A 22121-nucleotide genomic window follows, 5' to 3' on the forward strand; every position below is an offset into this window, starting at 1 on the left:
TTTCCTTCCTTCCCCTCACCTCCTTCCCTCCCTCCCTCCCTTCCTTCTTTCTTTCTTTTCTCTTCTTTTTTCTTCCTTTCCTTTGCCTTTTCCTTTCCCCTTTCCTTCTCCCCCTCCCACTCCCCAAGGCTGGATGGAGTGCAGTGGCAAGATCTCAGCTCACTACAAACTCCACCTCCAGGCTTCAAACAATTCTCCTGGGTTCAAACAATTCTCCAGCCTCCTGAGTAGCTGGGATTACAGGCATGCACTACCATACCTGGCTAATTTTTGTATTTTTTTTTTTAGTACAGATGGACTTTCACCATGTTGGTCAGGCTGGTCCCAGACTCCTGACCTCGTGATCTGCCCACCTTGGCCTCCCAAAGTGCTGGGATTACAGGCATGAGCCACCACACCTGGCCTCCCTCTCCTCCCCCTGCCTTCTTTCTTTCATTTTTTTTTTTTTGTTGTTTGTTTGTTTTTGTTGTTGTTGTTGTTTGTTTTTGAGACAGAGTTTCATCCTTGTTGCCCAGGCTGGAAGGCAATGGTGTGGTCTTGGCTCACTGCAGCCTCTGCCTCCTGGGTTCAACTGATTCTCCTGAGGCAGGAGAATCAGGTGCCCACCACCCTGCCCAGCTGATTTTTTTTTTTAATAGTAGAGATGGGGTTTCACCATGCTGACCAGGCTGGTCTTGAACTCCTGACCTCGGGTGACCCACCTGCCTCGGCCTTCCAAAGTGCTAGGATTACAGGTGTGAGCCACTGCACCTGGCCTGAGTTTCTTTAATATCACTATTTTTTATTAGCACAAACACATTTCTTAATGAACTAAAGGGATGATCCCAATTTAACCAACAGTTTGAAATAGTTGCATGTAAAATGTTTGTGATAAAAGTAATTGAACAGCCGGGCGCGGTGGCTCACGCCTGTAATCCCAGCACTTTGGGAGGCCGAGGCAGGTGGATCACGAGGTCAAGAGATCGAGACCATCCTGGTCAACATGGTGAAACCCCGTCTCTACTAAAACTACAAAAAATTAGCTGGGCATGGTGGCGCGTGCCTGTAATCCCAGCTACTCAGGAGGCTGAGCAGGAGAATTGCCTGAACCCAGGAGGTGGAGGTTGCGGTGAGCTGAGATCGTGCCATTGCACTCCAGCCTGGGTAGCAAGAGCAAAACTCAGTCTCAAAAAATAAATAAATAAATAAATAATTGAACATAGTAATAAATAATAGAAACGATATGGAGATTTGCTTATTGAAATGAATTGTTCATCATTGTAACTAATACCTGTCCCAAAGGATGATGGAATTTTTGTTCCACTTTTTCATAGATCTGAGTACAGGTGGCATTGATTGTTCATGACACAATCTACCACGAATTTCCTATCTTTCAGTTTTCTTGTTACTTTGCTTTTCTTCCAATCCTGTTCCTGTCATTGAACCAATGCATTATCTGTACAGTTGCAGACAGTCTGGGTTTTTCTGCCATTAGCTGTAGTTTCTTCAGACTTCTCTTCCAGGCTACAAGAAGACTGTTACTTTCAAGATGATCTGCTTCATATGAGGTTTTTGCCATCATAAGATGACACTATTTGGCCTGGCCATTGCATCCATTTATTGCAGAGTTATTCCCACTCCTAGTTCCTTCATGTATTCATTAAAGCCCTTGCCTTCCACTGGGTGCCATCATCCTTCCAGCTGCTGAATTGCAGCAATGGTGGGCACAGCAGATATGCAGAGTAGGCAGAGCAGGGCATGGTATAAGGAGCATGCTGAATTCTTTTTCTGTTTTTTTTGTTTTTTTTTTGATGGAATCTCACTCTGTTGCCTGCGCTGGAGTGCAGTGGTGTGATCTTGGCTCACTGCAACCTCCACCTCCCAGGTTCAAGTGATTCTACTGCCTCAGCCTCCCAAGTAGCTGGGATTACAGGTGCCCACCACTACACCCAGCTAATTTTTTATATTTTTAGTAGAGACGGGGTTTCACCATGTTGGCCAGGCTGGTCTCAAACTCCTGACCTCATGATTCACCCGCCTCAGTCTCCCAAAGTGCTGAGATTACAGGCATGAGCCACTGCATCTGGCACATTGTCTTTTTTGAGATGGAGTCTCAGCCTGTCACCAGGCTGGAGTGCAGTGGCACAATCTTGGCTCACTGCAACCTCTGCCTCCCAAGTTCAAACGATTCTCCTGCCTCAGCCTCCTGAGTAGCTGGGACTACAGGCATGTGCCACCATACCTGGCTAATTTTTGTATTTTTAGGAGAGATGGGGTTTCACCATGTTGGCCAGGATGGTCTTGATCTCCTGACCTCATGATCTGCCTGCCTTGGCCTCCCAAAGTGCTGGGATTACAGGTGTGAGCCGCCACACCCGGCCTCATTGTTTTGAATTCTTTTTCAGGCATTTCATACGTTTTACTTTCTTTGGAATCCATTAATGCAGAATGATTGTGTTCCTTTGGAGGTGTCATGTTTCCTTGCTCTTTTGTGTTTTTTGTGTCCTTACATTAATATCTGCACATCTGGTGTAACAGTCACTTTTTTCAGATTTATCAATTGATTTTGGAGGGAAATATTTTTTCCTATAGATATATCTATAGTGATGGTCGGGTAGGATGCTTTGGCTTTGATTCTGGGTAAGTTCAGTACTATAGTCTCTGTGATCTCTTTGGCCGTAATCAGTGTCACTTGTGTCTATGAGTCCCTTAATGACTTACACTGGTTGTTATTGGAGGCTGTGGTGAAGCTTTTTTTGGGATGGGGACATTAGACTGGTCCCTGGCATCAGTGGTGGTGACAGGGAATAGGGTGGTCCTGTCCTCAGGCCCCTGAATGGTGTGTGTAGGCACCAGCAGTGGTGGATAGGATGGACTGTTCTCCTGATCCCCATATGATGTGTGCAGGGGCTGGCAGCATTGGTGAGCCTGTCCTCAGGTTCCTCAATGATGTGTGCAGGTACCAGCTACAGCGGTTGGGGCCAGCATGACCTCAGGCCCAATGATGGTGTGTGGGCACCCGTGGTGGTGGGTGGGGTGGATTGACTCCTAGGCCCCCAGATGTGTGTGGATGCTGGTGGTGTCAGTAGCTGCTATTCTTATACAAGTGGAAATTTTGGAGAAATTAGAAAAGTAGTATATAATAAGAAAAATTAAAATTCTCCTTTAAGCCATCTATTAACGGAATTAGTCTCTAGTGTATTTCCCCGTAATGTACATGTAACTCTGTGTCTGTTCTTCCCCTTTATGTTATTCTGTGTGTGAACATTTTCCAGTCTCATGATTTCTAGGGGTTCTGCTGAAGTTCATGATGGGTGGTAATTTAGAGTTTAGGTGAGTTTTAGTGTTTTTTCTACTGTAACTAATGCCATAGTACGTACTGGCATGTGCCTGGGAGAAAGGGGAGTGGTCTGGGGGGGTAAAGTTTTGATGAGGAGGCCCATTAAGGGATAGGCTTCCAAGTGGACACCCCAGTGTATTTTCTGCCTCCTTTCTTGATTCAAGAGAAGTGTTCTCCAGTAGAAGTAGAATGCAGGTCATGTATGTGGTTTCAAAATTTTTTTCATTTTTTTTTTTTTGTTCTTGTTGTTTTGAGACAGGGTCTTACTCTGTTGCCCAGGCTGGTCTGGAATTCCTAGGCTCAAGCAATCGTCCTGCCCCAGCCTCGCAAGTATCTGGGGCTACAGGTGTGTGCCAGTGTGCCTGGCTTCATTTCAAATCTTTTTAGAGCCACATTAAAAATGTAAAAAGAGGCCGGGCGCGGTGGCTCAAGCCTGTAATCCCAGCACTTTGGGAGGCCGAGGCGGGTGGATCACGAGGTCAAGAGATCGAGACCATCCTGGTCAACATGGTGAAACCCCGTCTCTACTAATACAAAAAAAAATTAGCTGGGCACGGTGGCGCGTGCCTGTAATCCCAGCTACTCGGGAGGCTGAGGCAGGAGAATTGCCTGAACCCAGGAGGCGGAGGTTGCGGTGAGCCGAGATCGCGCCATTGCACTCCAGCCTGGGTAACAAGAGTGAAACTCCGTCTCAAAAAAAAAAAAAAAAAAAAAAAAAAAAAAAATGTAAAAAGAAAAAAAAATGTAAAAAGATAGCTGAGCATAGTGGCTTATGCCTGTAATCCCAGCTACTTGGGAGGCTGAGGTGGGAGGTCAGGAGTTGGAGTCCAGCTTGGGCAACATAGTGAGACACTATCTCAAAAACAAAAGTAAAAGGAAACAGGTGAATTTATATTTAAAAATATATTTTATTTAACCCATATAAATATTTTCAATATGTAGTCAGTATAAAATTATGAGATATTGTACACTCTTTTACAAGATTTTTTTTTGAGACGGAGTTTTACTCTTGTTGCCCAGGCTGGAGTGCAGTGGCACGATCTCGGCTCACCGCAACCTCTGCCTCCTGTGTTCAAGCAATTCTCCTGCCTCAGCCTCCAGAGTAGCTGGAATTACAGGCACGTGCCACCACGTCTGGCTAATTTTGTACTTTTAGTAGAGATGCGGTTTCACCATGTTGGTCAGGCTGGTCTCGAACTCCCGACCTCAGGTTTGCCTGCCTCAGCTCCCAAAGGGCTGGGATTACAGGTGTGAGCCATCACCTCTGGCTTATAAGATTTTTTAAAACTAAATCTTTGAAGCCCATGTGTAGTTTATACTTGCAGCACATCTCATTTCAGATGCTAAATTTTCACCAGAATACTTGATCTGTGTTTAGATTTCATAAAATTTGCATTTGGAAAAGGAGGTCGGCATATCCAAGTCATTCCATTCAGTTGCTATAGCCATATTCAGTAGCTCTGAGACCAGTAGGGGCTCCCAGAACCAGCCCTTAGCCCAGGGTGTAGGGGTGGAGATGGGAGTTCTGTTCACGGGTGACACTCTTAGGGCTAGGGTGGCTACTGGAGGGCTTCAGGCCTCAGGCTTTAGACTGTGTTTATCTAATAGGCCCAGGGGAGCCATTAAAAGTTATGGAGCTAGAGAGTGACACCATGACAGTTATTTAGGAGGATAAATTTGGCCATGCCTGAGGGTCAGACGGAAGTGGAGACAGGAATCCATGGGAGCAGACTGCAGGAATCCAAGGGCTAGAGGGGTGGTGGGAATGAAGGGGCCCTGGGAACCAGGGGGTGGGCAAGGAGGGACCCCAGACTCTGAGTTAAGCCTGAAGAAATGGAAGAGAAGATGGGCTTGGCAGAGATGCCTTAAAATTGAAGTGATAAGGCTGGGCACAGTGGCTCACACCTGTAATCCCAGCACTTTGGGAAGCCGAGGTGGGTAGATCATGAGGTCAGGAGTTTGAGACCAGCCTGACCAACGTGGTGAAACCCCGTCTCTACTAAAAATACAAAAATTAGCTGGGTGTGGTGGCGAGCACCTGTAATCCTAGCTACTCAGGAGGCTAAGGCAGGAGAACTGCTTGAACCTGGGAGGTGGAGGTTGCAGTGAGCCAAGATTGTGCCATTGCACTCCAGCCGGGGCGACAGAGTGAGACTCAGTTTAAAAAAAAAAATTGAGGTGATAGAGGGACAACAGGCAGAAATTCCCAGATTGGGGACTGTGAATGCAGAGCCAGAGAAATGTGGGGCTTGTCTGTAGGGGATGTCAGATCTGGGGAAGAATTCAAGTCAGCCTCGTTCCAGGTTTTGGCCTGGTTGTGTTAAGAAATAAAATTAAGGCTGGGTGTGGTGGCTTACGCCTGTAATCATAGCACTTTGGGAGGCCGAGGCAGGTGGATCACCTGAGGTCAGGAGTTCAAGACCAGCTTGGCCAACATTGTGAAACCCCATCTCTATTAAAAATACAAAAATTAGCCGGTTGTAGTGGTAGGCGCCTGTAATGCCAGCTACTCGGGAGGCTGAGGCAGGAGAATCGCTTGAACTCAGGAGGCAGAGGTTGCAGTGAGCCGAGATCTCGCCATTGCACTCCAGCCTGAGCAGCAAGAGCGAGACTCTGTCTCAAAAAAAAAAAAAAGGAAATAAAACAGATTTTACCACATATCTATTGGAGTCTTCCAACCCCAAATTATCATTGTTTTAAATATTCCCGGGGGCTGGGTGCAGCTGCTGATGCCTGTAATCCCACCACTTTGGGAGGCCGAGGCAGGCAGATCACTTGAGCTCAGGAGTTCAAGACCAACTTGACCAACATGGTAAAACCCCGTCTCTACTAAAAATACAAAAATTAGCCAGGTGTGGTGGCATGTGCCTGTAGTCCCAACTACTCAGGAGGCTGAGTCTTGAGAATCACTTGAACCTAGGAGGTGGAGGTTGCAGTGAGCCGAGATCACGCCACTGCACTCCAGCCTGGGCAACAGAGCAAGATTCTATCTCAAAAAAATAACTAAATAAAAAGATAAAAATAAATAAATATTTCTGGGGATTGGCAAGATGTAGTCCATGTGGGAATGGAATGATCATTTATTTTATTTTATTTATTTAAGACAGGGTCTCACTCTGTTGCCTAGGCTGCAGTGCAATGGTACAATTAAAGCTCACTGCAGCCTCCACCTTCTGAGCTCAAGGGATCCTCCCACACCAGCCTCCTATGTAGCTGAAACCACAGGCACAGGCTACCACGCCCAGCTAATTTTTTGATTTTTTGTTGAGATGGGTTCTTGTTATGTTGCCCAGGCTGGTCTTGATCTCCTGGGCTCAGGTGATCCTCTCACCTTAGCTTCTCAAAGTGCTGGGATTACAGGTGTGAGTCACTGTACCTGGCCCACTTATTTTATTCTTTATAATTTTATTCCATTACATAGTAATATGCTTACTTTGGAAAATTTGAAAAACACAAATAGAAGGGAAGGGCACCCTGCCTCCGAAGCTCTAGAGCAGCTTTCACTATGAGCATTATTTTGGGGTATGTCCTACAATCTTTTATTTATTTTTTCATTTTGAGACAGTCTCGCTCTGTCACCCAGGCTGGAGTGCAGTGGCATAATCTCGGCTCACTGCAACCTCCACCTCTCAGGTTTGAACGATTCTCCTGCCTCAGCCTCTGGAGTAGCTGGGATTACAGGTGCTTGCCACCACGCCCGGCTAATATTTGTATTTTTAGTAGAGATGTGGTTTCTCCATATTGTCCAGGCTGGTCTTAAACTTCTGACCTGAAACAATCCACTCACCTCGGCCTCCCAAAGTGCTGGGATTACAGGTGGGAGCCACCGCGCCCGGCCAAAAAAATTCTTATTGTCCTTATTTTATCTACTCATCCATTTGCATTTTCCAACAATATTTTGTGATGAAAAATCTTTTTAAAAATTTTAGGGAGGTTGCTTAAATCCATATACCATAAAAGCCACCTATTCTAATGGCACAATGATTTTTTGTAGATGTACCAGTTGGATGATATGATAAAAACTTTAAACATGCCAAAAAGTTGAAAGAAATGCGTAGTGAACAGCCACGTACCCACCATCTCAATTACACAACTAATATTTTGTTAAATTTGTGTTTTATTATTTAGTCTCTTTCTTCTTCTTCTCTTTCTTCTTTTCCTTCCTTCCTTTTTCTTCTTCAAGACCTAGTCTCACTCTGTCACCCAGGCTGGAGTGCAGTTGTGAGATCTTGGTTCGCTGCAACCTCTGCCTCCCAGGATCAAGCGATTCTCCTGCCTCAGCCTCCCAAGTAGCTAGGATTACAGGCGTGTGCTACTGCGCCTGGCCAATTTTCGTATTTTTAGTAGAGATGGGGTTTTATCATGGTGGCCAGGCTGGTCTTGAACTCCTGACCTCAAGTCATCTGCTCACCTCGGCCTCCCCAAAGTGCTGGGATTACAGGTGTGAGCCCGTGCCTGGCCCATTATCTAATCTCTTTCTATTCCTTCATCTATTTATTTTTTTTTAATTTGAGACAGAGTTTCAGTCTGTCACCAGGCTGGAGGGCAGTGGTGTGATCTCAGCTCCCTGCAATGTCCACCTCCAGGGTTCAAGCGATTCTCCCACCTCAGCCTCCCAAGTAGCTGGGACTACAGGCCTGCGACATCATGCCTGGCTAATTTTTTGTATTTTAGTAGACACGAGGTTTCACCATGTTGGCTAGGATTGTCTTGATCTCCTGACCTCGTGATCCATCGCCTTGGCCTCCCAAAGTGCTGGGATTACAGGCTTGAGCCACCGCGCCTGGCTGGATTTTTTATGGAGGTGAAATTTACGTAACATTCAGTTAACCTTTTAAAGTGTACGGGTTGGTGGTATTTAGTATACTATTTCAATCTCTTTGATCGTATACATCCTAGTGGGTGGGAAGCAGTACCTCAGTGTGGTTTTGATTTGCATTTCCCTGCTAATGATGTTGAGCCTCATTTCACATGTTTGTTGACCATTTGTATATCTTCTTTGGAGAAATGCCCACTTTTTAATTGGATTGTTTGCCTTTCGTCAATTCAATTTTTTTTTAAAGTATGTTTAATTTTTTGTTTTATATGGCTATGATCATAACACATGCACATTTTATATCTGGTACTTTTTGCTGAACATGTAAGATCAGCATTTTTGGCCAGGTGCAGTGGTTCACACCTGTAATCCCAGCATTTTGGTAGGCTGAGGTGGGAGGATCACTTGAGCCTGCGAGTTTGAGACAAGCCTGGGAAATATAGGAAGATCCTCTCTCTACAAAAAAAGAGTTGTCCTAGCTACTCAGGGGGCTGAGGCGGGAGGATCACTTGAGCCCAAGAGGTTGAGGCTTTAGTGAGCTGTGATCACACTACTGCATTTCAGCCTGGGTGACAGAGATGTCTCAAAAAAGATGAGCATTTTCTACGTAACTGGAAACTTCTGAAGAGCGGCAGGGCATTTTTTGAAATCCCGAGTGGTGCTCCTTCTCCCTTGTGTTTTCTTGGGTTCCTGGGACCTGCCTGGGTAGTGGGGTAGAAGCCAGTGCTGGGCAGGGCTGGTCACAGCTCAAGCGCATCCTCTCCTCCTCCCTCTGCACCTCATATGGACCTGCCGGCTCCGTGCAGAGGCCCCCAGCATGCAGGATGTGCACAACCCCGCCAGCAGTCCCCAGATGCCTTTGGGCCGTCGGGAATCCCCTGCATCAGGTGAGAGCTTGGTCTCAGCCCCCACTCAGAGCCCTGTAGTCTTTGTGTCTGAGTGGATGGTGCACGGGGGTGGAGGTGACGGTTGGGTGCAGCCATGGCGGAGGGGAGAAGGGTCCACGGGATGGAGGAAGGTGGGTCCAAGGTGGCAGGGCTGGAGGGGAGGAGCCAGTGGATGCAGTGTGTCTTTTGCTTCCTCTTCTTTCTAGACTCCAGAGGCCAGTGGTGGGCAGCCCAGGAGCACCCCTCAGCCCGGGGTGACCCCAGGGGAGAACGCGGTGACCCCAGAGGCGACCAGGGCACCCACCTGTCAGCCCTGGGCCCCGCTCCCTCTCTGCAGCAGTCCTCATACCAGCAACCCCTGCAGTCTGGCTCAGGGCCCCATGACTGCAGACACAGTCCTCATGGCTGCTGCCCCGATGGCCACACAGTGTCTCTTGGGCCACAGTGGCAAGGCTGCCCTAAAGCCCCCTGTCAGCAGAGCAGGTGGGTGCTGGAGACAGGTCTTCCTCCTCCCCCGTCAAAGAGGGAAGTGGGGGCCCCGTAGGTGGGCCAACATCTCTGTTCAGAAGTGGGCTGGGGCTGGGGTGGGTGCACAGAGCTCAGTAATAGACGCCCACGCTTTCCTCCCCGGGCTGCCTGGAGCGTGAGATCTTGGGGACTTGGCTTTCTGTGGCTGAGCTTCCTGATATGCTGAGTGGGGACACAAATGCCTGCCTCGCCACAGAGTGTCAGCCTGTGGATACACAGCCTGAGACTCGGGGAAGGCGCTGGGTGTGACTCTAGCTCTCAGATCTAACCAGGCTCAGGGAACCCACAGTAAAGGCTGGCCAGGCCAACCAGCCCCCTATAATCTTCCTAACAGCCCTGGCCACTCCCGCCTGTGGATTGGGTCCAAGTCATCCTGTTCCCGCCAGGTGCCTTCACTCTGCCCCTCCTTCTTCCGTGGCCTGCCCTGGATGAATCCCCAGTGTACTCTCTCTCTCAGAGACTGGGTGCTTATGTGCCCAGATTTTATGGCCAGTAGCCTGGGGGCAGTTCCCAGCTTAGCCACTCACCGGCCATGTGCTGGTGACTTAGGCCACGTGACTTAACCTCTCTGATCTTGGCTACCTCTTCTGAGAACTGGGAATAATGATGATGATGATGGGGTTCCTGCGAGGGTGAAGCGCATCACAGCGTGCCTGGCACAGAGAGGGTGCCGGGCATCCTCCTCCTTTCACCTTGCCTCCTGGCACTTGGTGGGTGGGTGTGGAGTAAATGGTGGGTTCCTTTAAACCCCTTCTTCCACCCGGTCTCCCGTCTGCTTCTGTTTTGTAACCCCTGCTGTGAACTGACATTTGTTCAGGCTTGGATGAACGTCCCCCTTCTTGGTTTTGTGGGCGTGCAGCTGAGGCTCTGCCAGTTATGAGGAGCACAGCCACTGCTTGTGTTACGGTTGCCCTCCTTGGTAGCCGCTAAGAGTTGGTGGATGTAGGCAGAGATTGCAGCACACAAAATGGCCTGCCCTGCCTGCTGGGACACATCCTCTCCCACCTCGGTTCCCCTGAGTCAGACCCCACCGTGGGGAGCCTCAGAGCCTGCGTCCTGGGATGCAGAGAGCATGGGGGCAGGCGGGGCAGTGAGGGGCTGTGCGATGTCCGCCTAGGTACGGGTGCTGCCCTGATGGCGTATCTGTTGCTGAGGGGCCCCATCACGCTGGCTGCACAAGGTCATATGGCGGAGACAGTGCTGGGAGCAGGCCCAGGTCAAGGGCAGTGGCTTCTACAGTAAGTGTCTGGCCTGTGTGAGGGGAGCAGGAGGCTGCTCAGTGTCAATGTGACCCAGAATCTTTGCCACTTTGACCTTGGAGAAAGGAGATCCCTGCAAACCTGCCGGCCTGGGGCATCCTCTGAGGGGCACTGGGTTCCAAAGATGGGCCTGGGCTGGAGCCGGGGGTTCATCCCACATTCTTCTGGCCTCTGGTTTCCCCTGGGCTGGGGTTCTGGTCCCTCCTCCTTCCTGCCATCCTCCCCGTGGCAGCCCAGAGTCCCCAACTTCCAGACCCAGTGCCAACTTCCAAATCATGGGCTTCCTCCCCAGGTCCACCACACCCACCGGCCCCAGGCCCAGCAGAATGAGCCCACTGAGTGCCGGGGCTCCCAGTTTGGCTGTTGCTATGACAACAAGGCCTCTGCAGCCGGTCCTCTTGGGGAAGGCTGTGTGGGCCAGCCTAGTCATGGTGAGTGTACGCCCCCTCATCCTTCCCGATGGTAGACTCTGCTCCCACCATTCCCCCAGCCCCCACCCAGAGCCGAAGACCTTCCTACCGGCTCAGTCAGTCATTCATTCCTTCCACAAACATTTATTGAGCGCCTGCTAGGTGCCAGGCCAGAGGGCAGTGCCAAAGTGTTCTTGCATCCAGCAGTTTGTACCTGTGGCCTTCTGGCTGCTTCTGGGAACTGGGGAGGGTGGGAGGTGGGGATCCCAAGGGGCTGGGAGGCCAGTCTCGTGCTTGGGAGTCAGCCCCTTCTGAGGCAGAGCCAGTACAGGGCAGTTAGTGCTGGGATGGGCAGGGGCGCCCTGACCCTGCCTGGGATGTGGGAGTAGCAGGAGTTGAGTGCTGGAGGGAGTGTGGAGGCAGGGAGGACTTTAAGGCTGCAGACCAGGATGAATGAGTAGAGCTGCTGGGAACCATCACAAGGTCCTCAAAAGCCAGACCAGGGCTGTGGCCAGGGCTGGCAGGAGGCTGGGCACATGCACGGGCACCCATGGTCATGTCTAAATGTGGAGAGAGGCATCAGGCCATGCTGGCAAGGGCTGTTGGAATGGCAGCCTCGGTGCTGGAGGTGGGCTCAGAGGCCAGTCAGTGCAGGGTCCTGGGGACAAGGGCAGGCCCTTGCTGGGCATCTTCACAGCCCCTGGGTGGGTCAGGCCTATGTCCCTCTCACAAGCTAAGCAGGCAGGGCCACCCTCTGGGCTCACTTTGCATGCGGTCTGGTGGCAGGGAAGGCCAAATGTCCAAGGGAGCCAGCCCAGAGAGCCCTGGCCCTGACCTCCCAGTGGCTCTAGCTGTGCGGGCGAAGGTTGCTGTGGCACCAGCCTGGGGCAGGTCTGCACGGTGGACAGGCTCTGGCGGAATTGGCCTGCATCCCAGGACAAAGTCAGGCCCCTAGGCAGGGGTGTAGACGTGCTTTATAAATGGGGAAGGGCCTGCTTCCTGAGTCGGAGGCTGAGGGGATGGAGGTGTGGCCTGAGTACTGGGCACCTCAGTGACATATACCCACTCATGCCCCACAGCCTATCCTGTGCGGTGCCTGCTGCCCAGCGCCCACGGCTCTTGTGCAGACTGGGCTGCCCGGTGGTACTTCGTCGCCTCTGTGGGCCGATGTAACCGCTTCTGGTATGGTGGCTGTCATGGCAATGCCAATAACTTTGCCTCAGAGGAAGACTGCATGAGCAGCTGCCAGCCTCTCCATGGGCCCCGCCATCCCCAGCCTGGGGCCTCTGGCCAGAGCACCCACACAGATGGTGGCGGCGGCAGTCCTGCAGGCCAGCAGGAACTCAGCCAGCATAGGACAGGGGCTGCAGTGCAGAGAAAGCCCTGGCCTTCTGGTGGTCTCTGGCGGCAAGACCAAAAGCCTGGGCCAGGGGAGGTCCCCCACAGGCAGGCCTTTGGAGAATGGCCTCGGGAGCAGGAGCTTGAGGCCAAGGTCCCTGGACTGGGCAGAGATGCCGGATGGCCAGTGCCACCCTTCCATAGCTCCTCCTACAGGTGAGCCCCGCCTTCCTTAGGTAGAAGGGTCAGGAGCCAAGGCCAGGAGCGAGCCAGTTGGAGCTAAAGCCCTGAAGCCAGTCGGCCCTCCCTCCCTATGCATAACTTCTGTGTCTCCCGAGATCCCTTTCTGGGGGGCCTCCTTGCCGTCATTCTACAGATGGAGTAGCTGGGGCTTCAGAGACTTGAGTCTCCTCTGATGTCTAATAGACATCCGTGCAGATGGTAGCTCGGGATTCTCCACCAGATCGCACCACTATACTCTGCGTTCTCTCTGGCTGGAAAAGATTACTGGCTTCATGGCCATTGGTAAATCACCCAACTTCTCTGAGCCTCAGTTTCTTGACCTGTAAAATGGCAACATTATCTCCTGCCCTGTATATTTCACAGGTGTGGGTTCTGTTCAAGATTACTCTTGGGACTGGGTCATATTAATGAGGGATTTGGGAAGATTAAAAACATCATGTTCCACATGGGCCGAGTGTGTACTTTAGCCCCCATGGGAACCCGGCGTGTGTCGTCCCTTCCTACCTCTCCCCATCCCCTGGGCTTTGTACCTGCCTTGTTGCCACTATAGAACAGGCTGAGGCAGTGATGCGGGGGAGTCAGGGGTAGGTTGGGGAGGGTGGATCCTGAATTCATGGGCTTCTGGGGTTCTGCCTCCCATAGGGACCCTCTAGTCCCCAAAAGTGCCTGTGACCCACCCTGTCTGTCCTGGAACACAGTGCTTAGGGTGGTTATGGGCCTGGCACTCAGCCAGTTAGCAGCTCTCACTTCCCACCTCTCCAGGATTAGCTTGGCAGGTACAGAGCCCTCCTTGGTGCAGGCGGCTCTGGGACAGTTGGTGCGGCTCTCCTGCCCAGACGACACTGCCCCAGAATTCCAGGCTGCCTGGCAGAAAGATGACCAGCCCATCTCCTCTGACAGGTGGGTGACAGCCTCCCTACCTCCCCGACAGGTGTGTCACAGCCCCCTCACCTCCCCTGACAGGTGTATGACAGCACCCCCACCTTCTTTGACAGGTGTGTGACAGCCCCCCACCTCCTCTGACAGGTGTGTGACAGCCCCCCCACCTCTGCTGACAGCTGTGTGATAGCACCCCCACCTTCTTTGACAGGTGTGTGACAGCACCCCCACCTCCCCTGACAGGTGTGTGACAGCACCCCCACCTCCCCTGACAGGTGTGTGACAGCACCCCCACCTCCCCTGACAGGTGTGTGACAGCACCCCCACCTCCCCTGACAGGTGTGTGACAGCACCCCCACCTCCCCTGACAGGTGTGTGACAGCACCCCCACCTCCTCTGACAGGTGTGTGACAGCACCCCTACCTCCCCTGACAGGTGTGTGACAGCACCCTCTCCTCCTCTGACAGGTGTATGACAGTACCCCCACCTCCCCTGACAGGTGTGTGACAGCAACCCCACCTTCTTTGACAGGTATGTGTGACAGACCCCCCACCTCCTCTGACAGGTGTGTGACAGACCCCCCACCTCCCCTGACAGCTGTGTGACAGCACCCTCTCCTCCTCTGACAGGTGTGTGACAGTACCCCCACCTCCCCTGACAGGTGTGTGACAGCACCCCTACCTCCCCTGACAGGTGTGTGACAGACCCCCCACCTCCCCTGACAGGTGTGTGACAGCCCCCCACCTCCTCTGACAGGTGTGTGACAGCCCCCCCACCTCCCCTGACAGCTGTGTGACAGCCCCCCCACCTCCTCTGACAGGTGTGTGACAGCCCCCCCACCTCCCCTGACAGCTGTGTGACAGCACCCTCTCTTCCTCTGACAGGTGTGTGACAGCACCCCCACCTCCCCTGACAGCTGTGACAGTCCCCCACCTCCCCTGACAGGTGTGTGTGACCTCCCCCCACCTCCCCTGACAAGTGTGAATGACTGCCCTTACCTCCTCTGACAGGTGTGACAGCTCCTCCACCTCCTCTGACAGGTGTGAGTGACAGCCTCCCCTGAAGTAGTACACCAGCCTCACCTGGGTTGGGAGGGTGCTCTGTGGGCTCTGGCCTCTTCTGGCAGGAGCACAGAGGCTGAGGGAAGACGGGCGCAGAGCTCATGTGTCCCCCCACTCCCCCCCAGGCACAGGCTGCAACCCGACGGCTCCCTGATCATCCACCCCCTGCAGGCAGAGGACGCGGGCACCTACAGCTGTGGCAGCACCTGGCAAGGCCACAACTCTCAGAAGATCCAGCTTCGCATCATAGGTTTCTGCCCCCACCCCATCCACCAGTGCGTTCTCAGGAGCCCCAGAGAGGGAAGGCCAGGATGGGGGGGCCTGAGCCAGGGTTGCCACGCACTAAAGGGGCCCAGGGTGTCTCTCTGGGTCAATTCCTCCTGGTGGCAGGGACCACCCTGTGGCCTTCATTTCCCCATAGTCCCTGCTGGTCTTATGGCCCACCCTTCCTTCCCCTCCCTTTTCCCCACAGCTCACACCTTGTTTCTCATGGCCTCATGACAGGGGGTGACATGGCCGTGCTGTCTGAGGCTGAGCTGAGCCGCTTCTCTCAGCCCAGGAATCCACCTCAGGACTTCGGCCAAGGTGGTGCTGCTGGGGTCCTGGGGGTCATCCCCTCCTCACACCCACAGCCTGCAAACTGGTAAGAGTTCAGCAATGCCATCTTGCCCTCCCCGACCCCAGGGCCAGGGCCGATGGTCTCAGTGGGTGAGGAGGGGAAGGTATGTGCTGTGACCAGGCTTTGCTGGCCCCTGCTCAGGGTTCTGGGAGGCCAGGCCTAGAAAAACAGAGCTGGGCCTCTTGAGGAAGCTTCTGGGAACGGCGCAGTTCCATAGGCTCAGGACTCAGGAACTGAGGAAGGGAAGGACGCCCAGACTAGAGGGCCTGAGCTGGCTTCTTTGGGGAGTGTCTTGAGCTGGCCTTGAGGAATGGTTTAGTTTGCAGAGGGGTGCCTAAGTCAAAGACCTAGTGGCAAATGTGCAGGGTGGAGGTGACAGATGGGCATCCTGGTTGGTGGGTGTGTCTTGCCATGGTGGATGGGTAGGGAGCGGTGGGGGCAGCAGGGGTGGGGGCACCTTTAGCCTTCACCCCAGGTAATTATTGACAGTTTCCTAAACAGAACAATGTGGGAGAGGATTTTTAGGAAGCCGAAACTGGCTGGAAAGGGAGAACGGGCTACCAGGCTTGTGCAGAGGTCCCCATGGGAGTCAGGGGGTGGGATAGAAGCAAGGGCCCCTCATGCTGTGGGCTGCTTGTTTGGCAGGCTGCGTTTGGACCAGAACCAGCCCCAGGTGGTGGACACCAGTCCAGGCCAGCAGATCCGGCTGACCTGCCGCGCCGAAGGCTTCCCACCCCCAGCCATTGAGTGGCAGAGAAATGGGCACCCTCTCTCTTCTCCCAGGTTTATTTGACTCCTCTCCTCTTCCTCCTATTCTGCCTCCAGCCCCACCTTATCCTGTGGAGGCCACCAGGGAAGGGAGTACTTGGGAATCGCCATGGCCAGTCCTGAGCCAGACTCCAGGGCCTCTCGAGAGATGGAGCAGTTGGGCAAAGGGCTCCGTGGGTTGGCTAACATTTGAGTCTCTGGGCCTTTCCAGAATGTGGTTAGTGGACAGAAATAAGAGGCCAGCTAACAAGAGGTGATAGCTGGAGGAGGAAATGGAGTCAGAACACATTTCCAGCTGTAATCATCATTGCTACCCTTTACTGAGTGGGCACTGAGTGTGAGGCTTATTCTGTATCACGTGACCTGCCAAAAAGCCGTATTGAGTAGGTGATGTTTTTCCCCACTTTACACACAGAAGCTTAACATCACACAGCTTATAAGCAGCAGAACTAGTATTTGAGCCCAGTAAATGAGTATAGCAAAAACTAGAAACCCAAATCAAAATTTTGTGTCACAAAGCTTGAAATGATTTATATTTTAAGCCTAAAAACCAGACAGTTTTGGCCGGGTGCAGTGGTTCACACCTGTAATCCCAGCACTTTGGGAGGCCGATGTGGGTAGATCATGAGGTCCGGAGTTCAAGACCAGCCTGGCCAAGATGCTGAAACCCCGTCTCTACTAAAAATACAAAAATTAGCCAGGCATGGTGGCATGCACCTGTAATCTCAGCTAGTCGGGAGGCTGAGACAGGAGAATCGCTTGAACCCAGGACACAGAGGTTGCAGTGAGCTGAGATCACACCACTGCACTCCAGCCTGGGCAACAGAGCAAGACTGTCTTAAAAAAAAAAAAAAAAAAGACATTTTCAAATGGAAGTGCCAGCAGCTGTAGGTGTAAAGTCTGAGGCCAAATGGTCCTTCTGTCAGACCCCAGTGAACACTAGGGGATGCTTAGCCTCTCACCAGGGACCTGGAAGACCTTGTGTTCCCTCCCTGCCTCTATGCTCGAGGGACACAGCTGGAGGAGAGGGGAGGCTGCCCCTTGGGCTGGAGCGAACTGGCTGTTCTTGGTCCCCAGACACCAGCTGCAGCCTGATGGCTCCCTGTTCATCAGCCAAGTGGCTATAGAAGATGGCGGCTTTTACACCTGTGTTGCTTTCAACGGGCAGGACCGAGACCAGCGATGGGTCCAGCTCAGAGTTCTGGGTAAAGTGGTAGTCCTGAGGGGCCTTTGAGGTCAGGTGGCATGGGAAGGGCAGGATCTTCAGAGTGGCTAACAATGTCTTGTCCTTGTGCCCAGGGGAGCTGACAATCTCAGGAATGCCCCCTACTGTGACAGTGCCTGAAGGTGATACTGCCAGGCTGTTGTGTGTGGTAGCAGGAGAAAGTGTGAACATCAGGTGGTCCAGGTAAAGGCTCTATTCCAAGCTTCCCCTGCCCCAAGACCTTCACCTCGGGTGTGGGTGTCCACCTTTCTGCCAGGGATGTCACTGTCACCACTGCCCCCACTGTCCTTCCATTCCTGCTTCCAGGCCTGGTGCCAGGGGAGAGGGCTGCAGCACAGTTATCCCTACACAGCACAGCCCTGTAGGACCAGTGGCTCTCTGCTGGTTGGGCTACGCTAGAGTTTCCTAACCTTAGCACCACTCATAGTGTGGAGCTGGTAAGTTTTGGCCTGTGCTTTGCAGGATGTTGAGCAGCATCCAGGGCATCTACCCACTAGATGCCAGTAGCACCCTCCCCAAAGTCATGACAATAAAGAATATCTCCAGACCCACTGCCAAATGTCCCCTGGTGGCAAAATATCTCCTGGGGGTGTGAACTATACTCAGCTTTGGGGATTTCAGTGGTCTTTTACCCTAGATCAGTCTGTTTTTTATTTGTCCTTTCATTCAGTAGACTTTCTTGTCCCCTCCCTCCCTGTAATGTGTCAGGACTAGGCTAGGTTCTGGGGATCCTGGGGTCACCTGAGCCCCAGGGCACTCCCAGGCAGATGGCCCAGTGTTCCAGGAGCTCCAGATGTGTTTTCCTCCAAGTGCTGTCTGTGCACAGAAGAGTGAGGCTGCTTCAGGTCTGGGAGAGTCAAGGAAGGTTGGGCCAGGAAATGACTTTGGCTGTACCTTAATAGCTGAGGATGGCAAAGGATGTTCTTGGTAGAGGAAGCAGCAAGTGCCAAAGGTGGGCATTTGAGAGAGGACGCCAGGATGGAAGGTGGGGAGGGGTGATGGAGTTATGGAGGGCATCTGAGTCTTGTGTGGCCTTGAGCCCAGGAAGGCATGGGGAGCTGCTGGTGGTTTCCCTGCTGGTGTGCTCGGGCCAGCCCTCCCTTGATCAGCCTGTCAGGCCTGCTTCTCCACGTTGGCCTCTCCTGGATCCTTCCAGCAGCAAACGTGCTCCCCTCTTCAGAACCACCTTCCTGTGAGTTAGTATGTCCCTACAGACCCTATGCGGACATGGCATCCCCTTCACAGCTGTCCATGTGGGTTGCCTCTGCCTGTTCACCTCCCTACTCACTTGTCAGGCCCTGCAGTGGGGCCACACATTAGCCCCATCCTGGCCAAGGCCATTGCCTCTCTCCCTCACTCTGCTGGACAACTCGCAGTCTTTACGCCACCCGTAGTGTTGTTCTGTTGACCATATGTTCCTTCTTGAAACTCTCCCTTCCCTTAGCTATGGGAAGCCACTGTCTTCTGGTATGCCTCAGGGCCTGTCCTCAGTCCTTGGTTGCTCACTGTGTGACTTGGACAACCTCATAGACATGGCACTTTGCTGTGTCAGTGTGATGCTGATACTTTATCTGGGTCTGCACTCGAGCTCCAGACTTCAAATCTGAGGCCTCCTGCTATCTCACAGGCACCCCAAATTTGAAATGGCAGAAAATAACCTCACCATTCACCCTGGCCTTGGATCTCCCAAGGTTGGAGGGATACTAGCATCACCCAGTAACCCAAGCTAGAAACCTTGGTCATTCTTGATTTCTCCCTCTCCTCCACCTGTTTGCCCTCAAGGGGAGGAATGGTTGGCTCTGGAATGGCCTTTGATTACCTCCTGCCTCTGTCTCCCAGGCCTCCAGAGGCCCTTGACGACTCTTCCGGTGTCCTCTCTCCTCCAGGAATGGGCTACCTGTGCAAGCTGACGGCCACCGTGTCCACCAGTCCCCAGATGGCACACTGCTGATTTACAACTTGCGGGCCAGGGATGAGGGCTCCTACACATGCAGCGCCTACCGGGGGAGCCAGGCAGTCAGCCACAGCACCGAGGTGAAGGTGGTCTCACCAGGTAGGAAAGGTCTATCTCCGGGGATGGGAAGGGCCTTCCCCAGTATATTTACTGGTTCTCGAGGGCTGGCTCTGCAGTCTGAGGGACTCTGGTTCAAATCCTGAGTCCCCCTGTCAGTTGCTGGTAGTGTGACTTGAGGCAAGGGGCTTACCTTCCTGAGCCTCATTTTCCTCTATCCAGTGGGGCTGCTCCACTACCTGAGAGGGCTGTAGTGGAGACGAAGGAAATGATGCTTTGCTGGGCCTCTGGAGATAGCTTAATAGATGTTAAGTGCATGCAGGATGTTCAGACTCACCAATTTTGAGAAATATGACTGACTGGAATTTCATTATAAAACTTAAGGCAGATAGATAGACCACTAAAATCTGTCCATTATAATCAGGGTGGCAAAAAGGTGGTCCCATGACTGAAAAGTACCTTGATGGCCATTTGACCATATAACCCAGAAAGGCAAGGGCAGGGAGTCTCATCACCATTTTACAAATGAGACAGGTATCCAGACAGCGTAAGTGGTGTTTCCACCAGTCACACAGCACATATGGCCTACCTCGGACTAGAGCCCATGTCTTCTGACTCCCCATATATTTTTCCCGCCACCACGAACTTACCTGTACCTAAGTGAAATCTTGCTTGCATCATTTGATATTTGATATTGTAGGCTTCCATTCTCTAGCTACTATTGTATCATATTTCAACAAATCCGAATTCCCTGTAAGATGCATTATTTTTGTACCAAGAAAAAAATGCTGCTAATGAAATGACACAATGCTGCTACCATCAATAAGGATGCGGTCCAACTTGAGAGATGTGAAAATAAGTGCATATCAGAACTGATGGAACAGACTATGGTTTTGTGTTCACACTTACAAGAGCCGTGTTCAAATAAGCCAGAGGGAAACGGAAAGGGCTTTGCCCTCTGCCCCAGCCTGCTTCCCTTATGTCCTTGGTTCTTGTTCACTGAGGGACTGGAGCAGAGCGGCACCTTGGGTCAAGCCACCATTTCTCACAGGCCTGATAGAGACCTTGCGGGGAGTATATCAGGCTTGGAGGTGTCAGGGCCCTTCCTGCCTGGTCTTCTGGACACCCCTGACAATCAGGGCTGCAGTGCCACACCAGGAGCATGGTTACACTAAGAGGGGCAGGCCTGGCTGCCTCCTGGCTGCCAGGCTGAGGGTGAAGACTGGCTGGTACTAGAAATTGAAGGTCTGTGGCTGAAATGTTGCCTTGTGAGTGGGACTGACATGTTGGGTTCCCGTCTATGATCTCTTTAGGCATCAACTGGGACTCGCCTCCCCAGGGCCCCGCTCAGTGCTTGGCATGACTAGGTGCTCGTGTTGTGGCAGAAAATGGAGCCCAGCAGCCTTTTCTTACCTGTTGCTCGGCGAGTGGGAGGGAGGGTTACAGGGTTCCTTCCTGCCACTTCACTAGCTGCCAGCCGGCCACCTAGACCTCTGTCCAAGGCCTCGCTCTGCTCGTCTCGCTCCGCCCACTCGGCCTGGCAGGCTGTGCTTGGCTGGTGCTACCGGCCCGGATCCCACATCCACGGTGGCTCTGCACTCAGCGCACCGCACAGGCGGCTTCCGCACTGGGTGCCGGCATATAGACAGACAAGGGGAACATGGTGGCGCTCAAACATTCCGAGATGCCAGCAACCGAGGAGCCCTGAGGGGGTGCTGCAGGGGCTAATGTTCCTGCAGCTTGGTGAAGGGTGAACGGGAGCGTTAAAGCTCTACAAAAGCCGCGACACTCAGGTATTTGGTGACTAAAAGTGCCTGCCTGCACAAAATGATGGAATTACCCTGAAGAAAGCACCACACCCCAGGGACTACTTTTCACCTGTATCATGTCCAGAAAATTGACCCTGTCTACATAATCAAATCAAGGCTTTGGACAAACCAAAATGCAGATTCACAGTGAGAAACAGAACTGTTAAGACGTCATAGACATTATTATTTGTGATTAGCTACAGATGGGATTGATTATATGGGAAACCAAATTATGAGAAACTTGCCTGATGATACCTGGTTACCAGCTGAAATGGCCTGATGAGATGTGTGTCCTAGATGGGACAGACAGCTTCAGACTGGCCACCCTTCTCAGGTCCTCTGCTGGCTGCTCTCACCTGCTTATTTTTTTGTTGGGTCACACAGCGTGAGGCTGCCTCACCCTGCCCTACTCATGGTTGGGTGGCACACGAATTTCAGTGTTGGCACCAGGGTAGGAGGCCTTGGACTAGTCAGGCTGAGGTATAAGGGACATAGCTCTGCTGGGAGGACTTCACATCCCTGTGAAGTAGGTGCCATTAATCCCATTTCACAGATGATGAAGAAATATGCATGAAGGGCTTCAGCAACTTGCCCAGAGTTATCCAGCTGGCAGGTGGCAGAGCCTGGATTGAGCCCAGGCAGTCTGGGTCCAGAGCTGGTGTGCCTAATCATGATGCGGAGTTCTCACTATGATAGGTCTCAGGGCTATACCAGCTCAGAGTTGATACCAAAGTTAAGTTACAGAGTTTTAGAAACAAACAAAATGCATTAATGGCTTTGCTAGCTATGTAAATTTAGTTAGTATTCTGGTTATACCAATATACCAAACCTTTGTAAGGTTGTTTGTTTGCTGCTAGGTACAGTCTTTTACTGGTATTTTGTGAGGAAACAAGGGGAGAGAAGAGAAAAGCTTTCTCTGGTTCCCTGAGGTCTGACTTCAGGGAAGGTAC

The 22121-nt window shown here is 52.2% G+C and overlaps 1 protein-coding gene across 1 annotated transcript in view; it reads left to right on the forward strand.

Annotated features, from left to right (window-relative positions):
- The window catches only part of PAPLN (papilin, proteoglycan like sulfated glycoprotein), a 51003-nt gene that overhangs the window by 24279 nt on the left and 4603 nt on the right, over positions 1–22121 (forward strand). Inside the window, exons 14-25 of the mRNA XM_064375021.1 lie at positions 8942–9022; positions 9229–9505; positions 10668–10788; positions 11102–11240; positions 12299–12773; positions 13563–13700; positions 14866–14990; positions 15245–15383; positions 16005–16142; positions 17205–17332; positions 17427–17535; positions 19239–19405. Of these exons, the coding sequence (XP_064231091.1) occupies positions 8942–9022; positions 9229–9505; positions 10668–10788; positions 11102–11240; positions 12299–12773; positions 13563–13700; positions 14866–14990; positions 15245–15383; positions 16005–16142; positions 17205–17332; positions 17427–17535; positions 19239–19405 (2037 nt within the window). The remainder of the gene's footprint in view (positions 1–8941; positions 9023–9228; positions 9506–10667; positions 10789–11101; positions 11241–12298; positions 12774–13562; positions 13701–14865; positions 14991–15244; positions 15384–16004; positions 16143–17204; positions 17333–17426; positions 17536–19238; positions 19406–22121) is intronic.

The sequence above is a fragment of the Aotus nancymaae genome, unplaced genomic scaffold (assembly GCF_030222135.1).
Source record: "Aotus nancymaae isolate 86718 unplaced genomic scaffold, 86718_ANA_hifiasm-v0.15.2.pri h1tg000011l, whole genome shotgun sequence".
In the NCBI taxonomy this organism is placed as follows: domain Eukaryota; kingdom Metazoa; phylum Chordata; class Mammalia; order Primates; family Aotidae; genus Aotus; species Aotus nancymaae.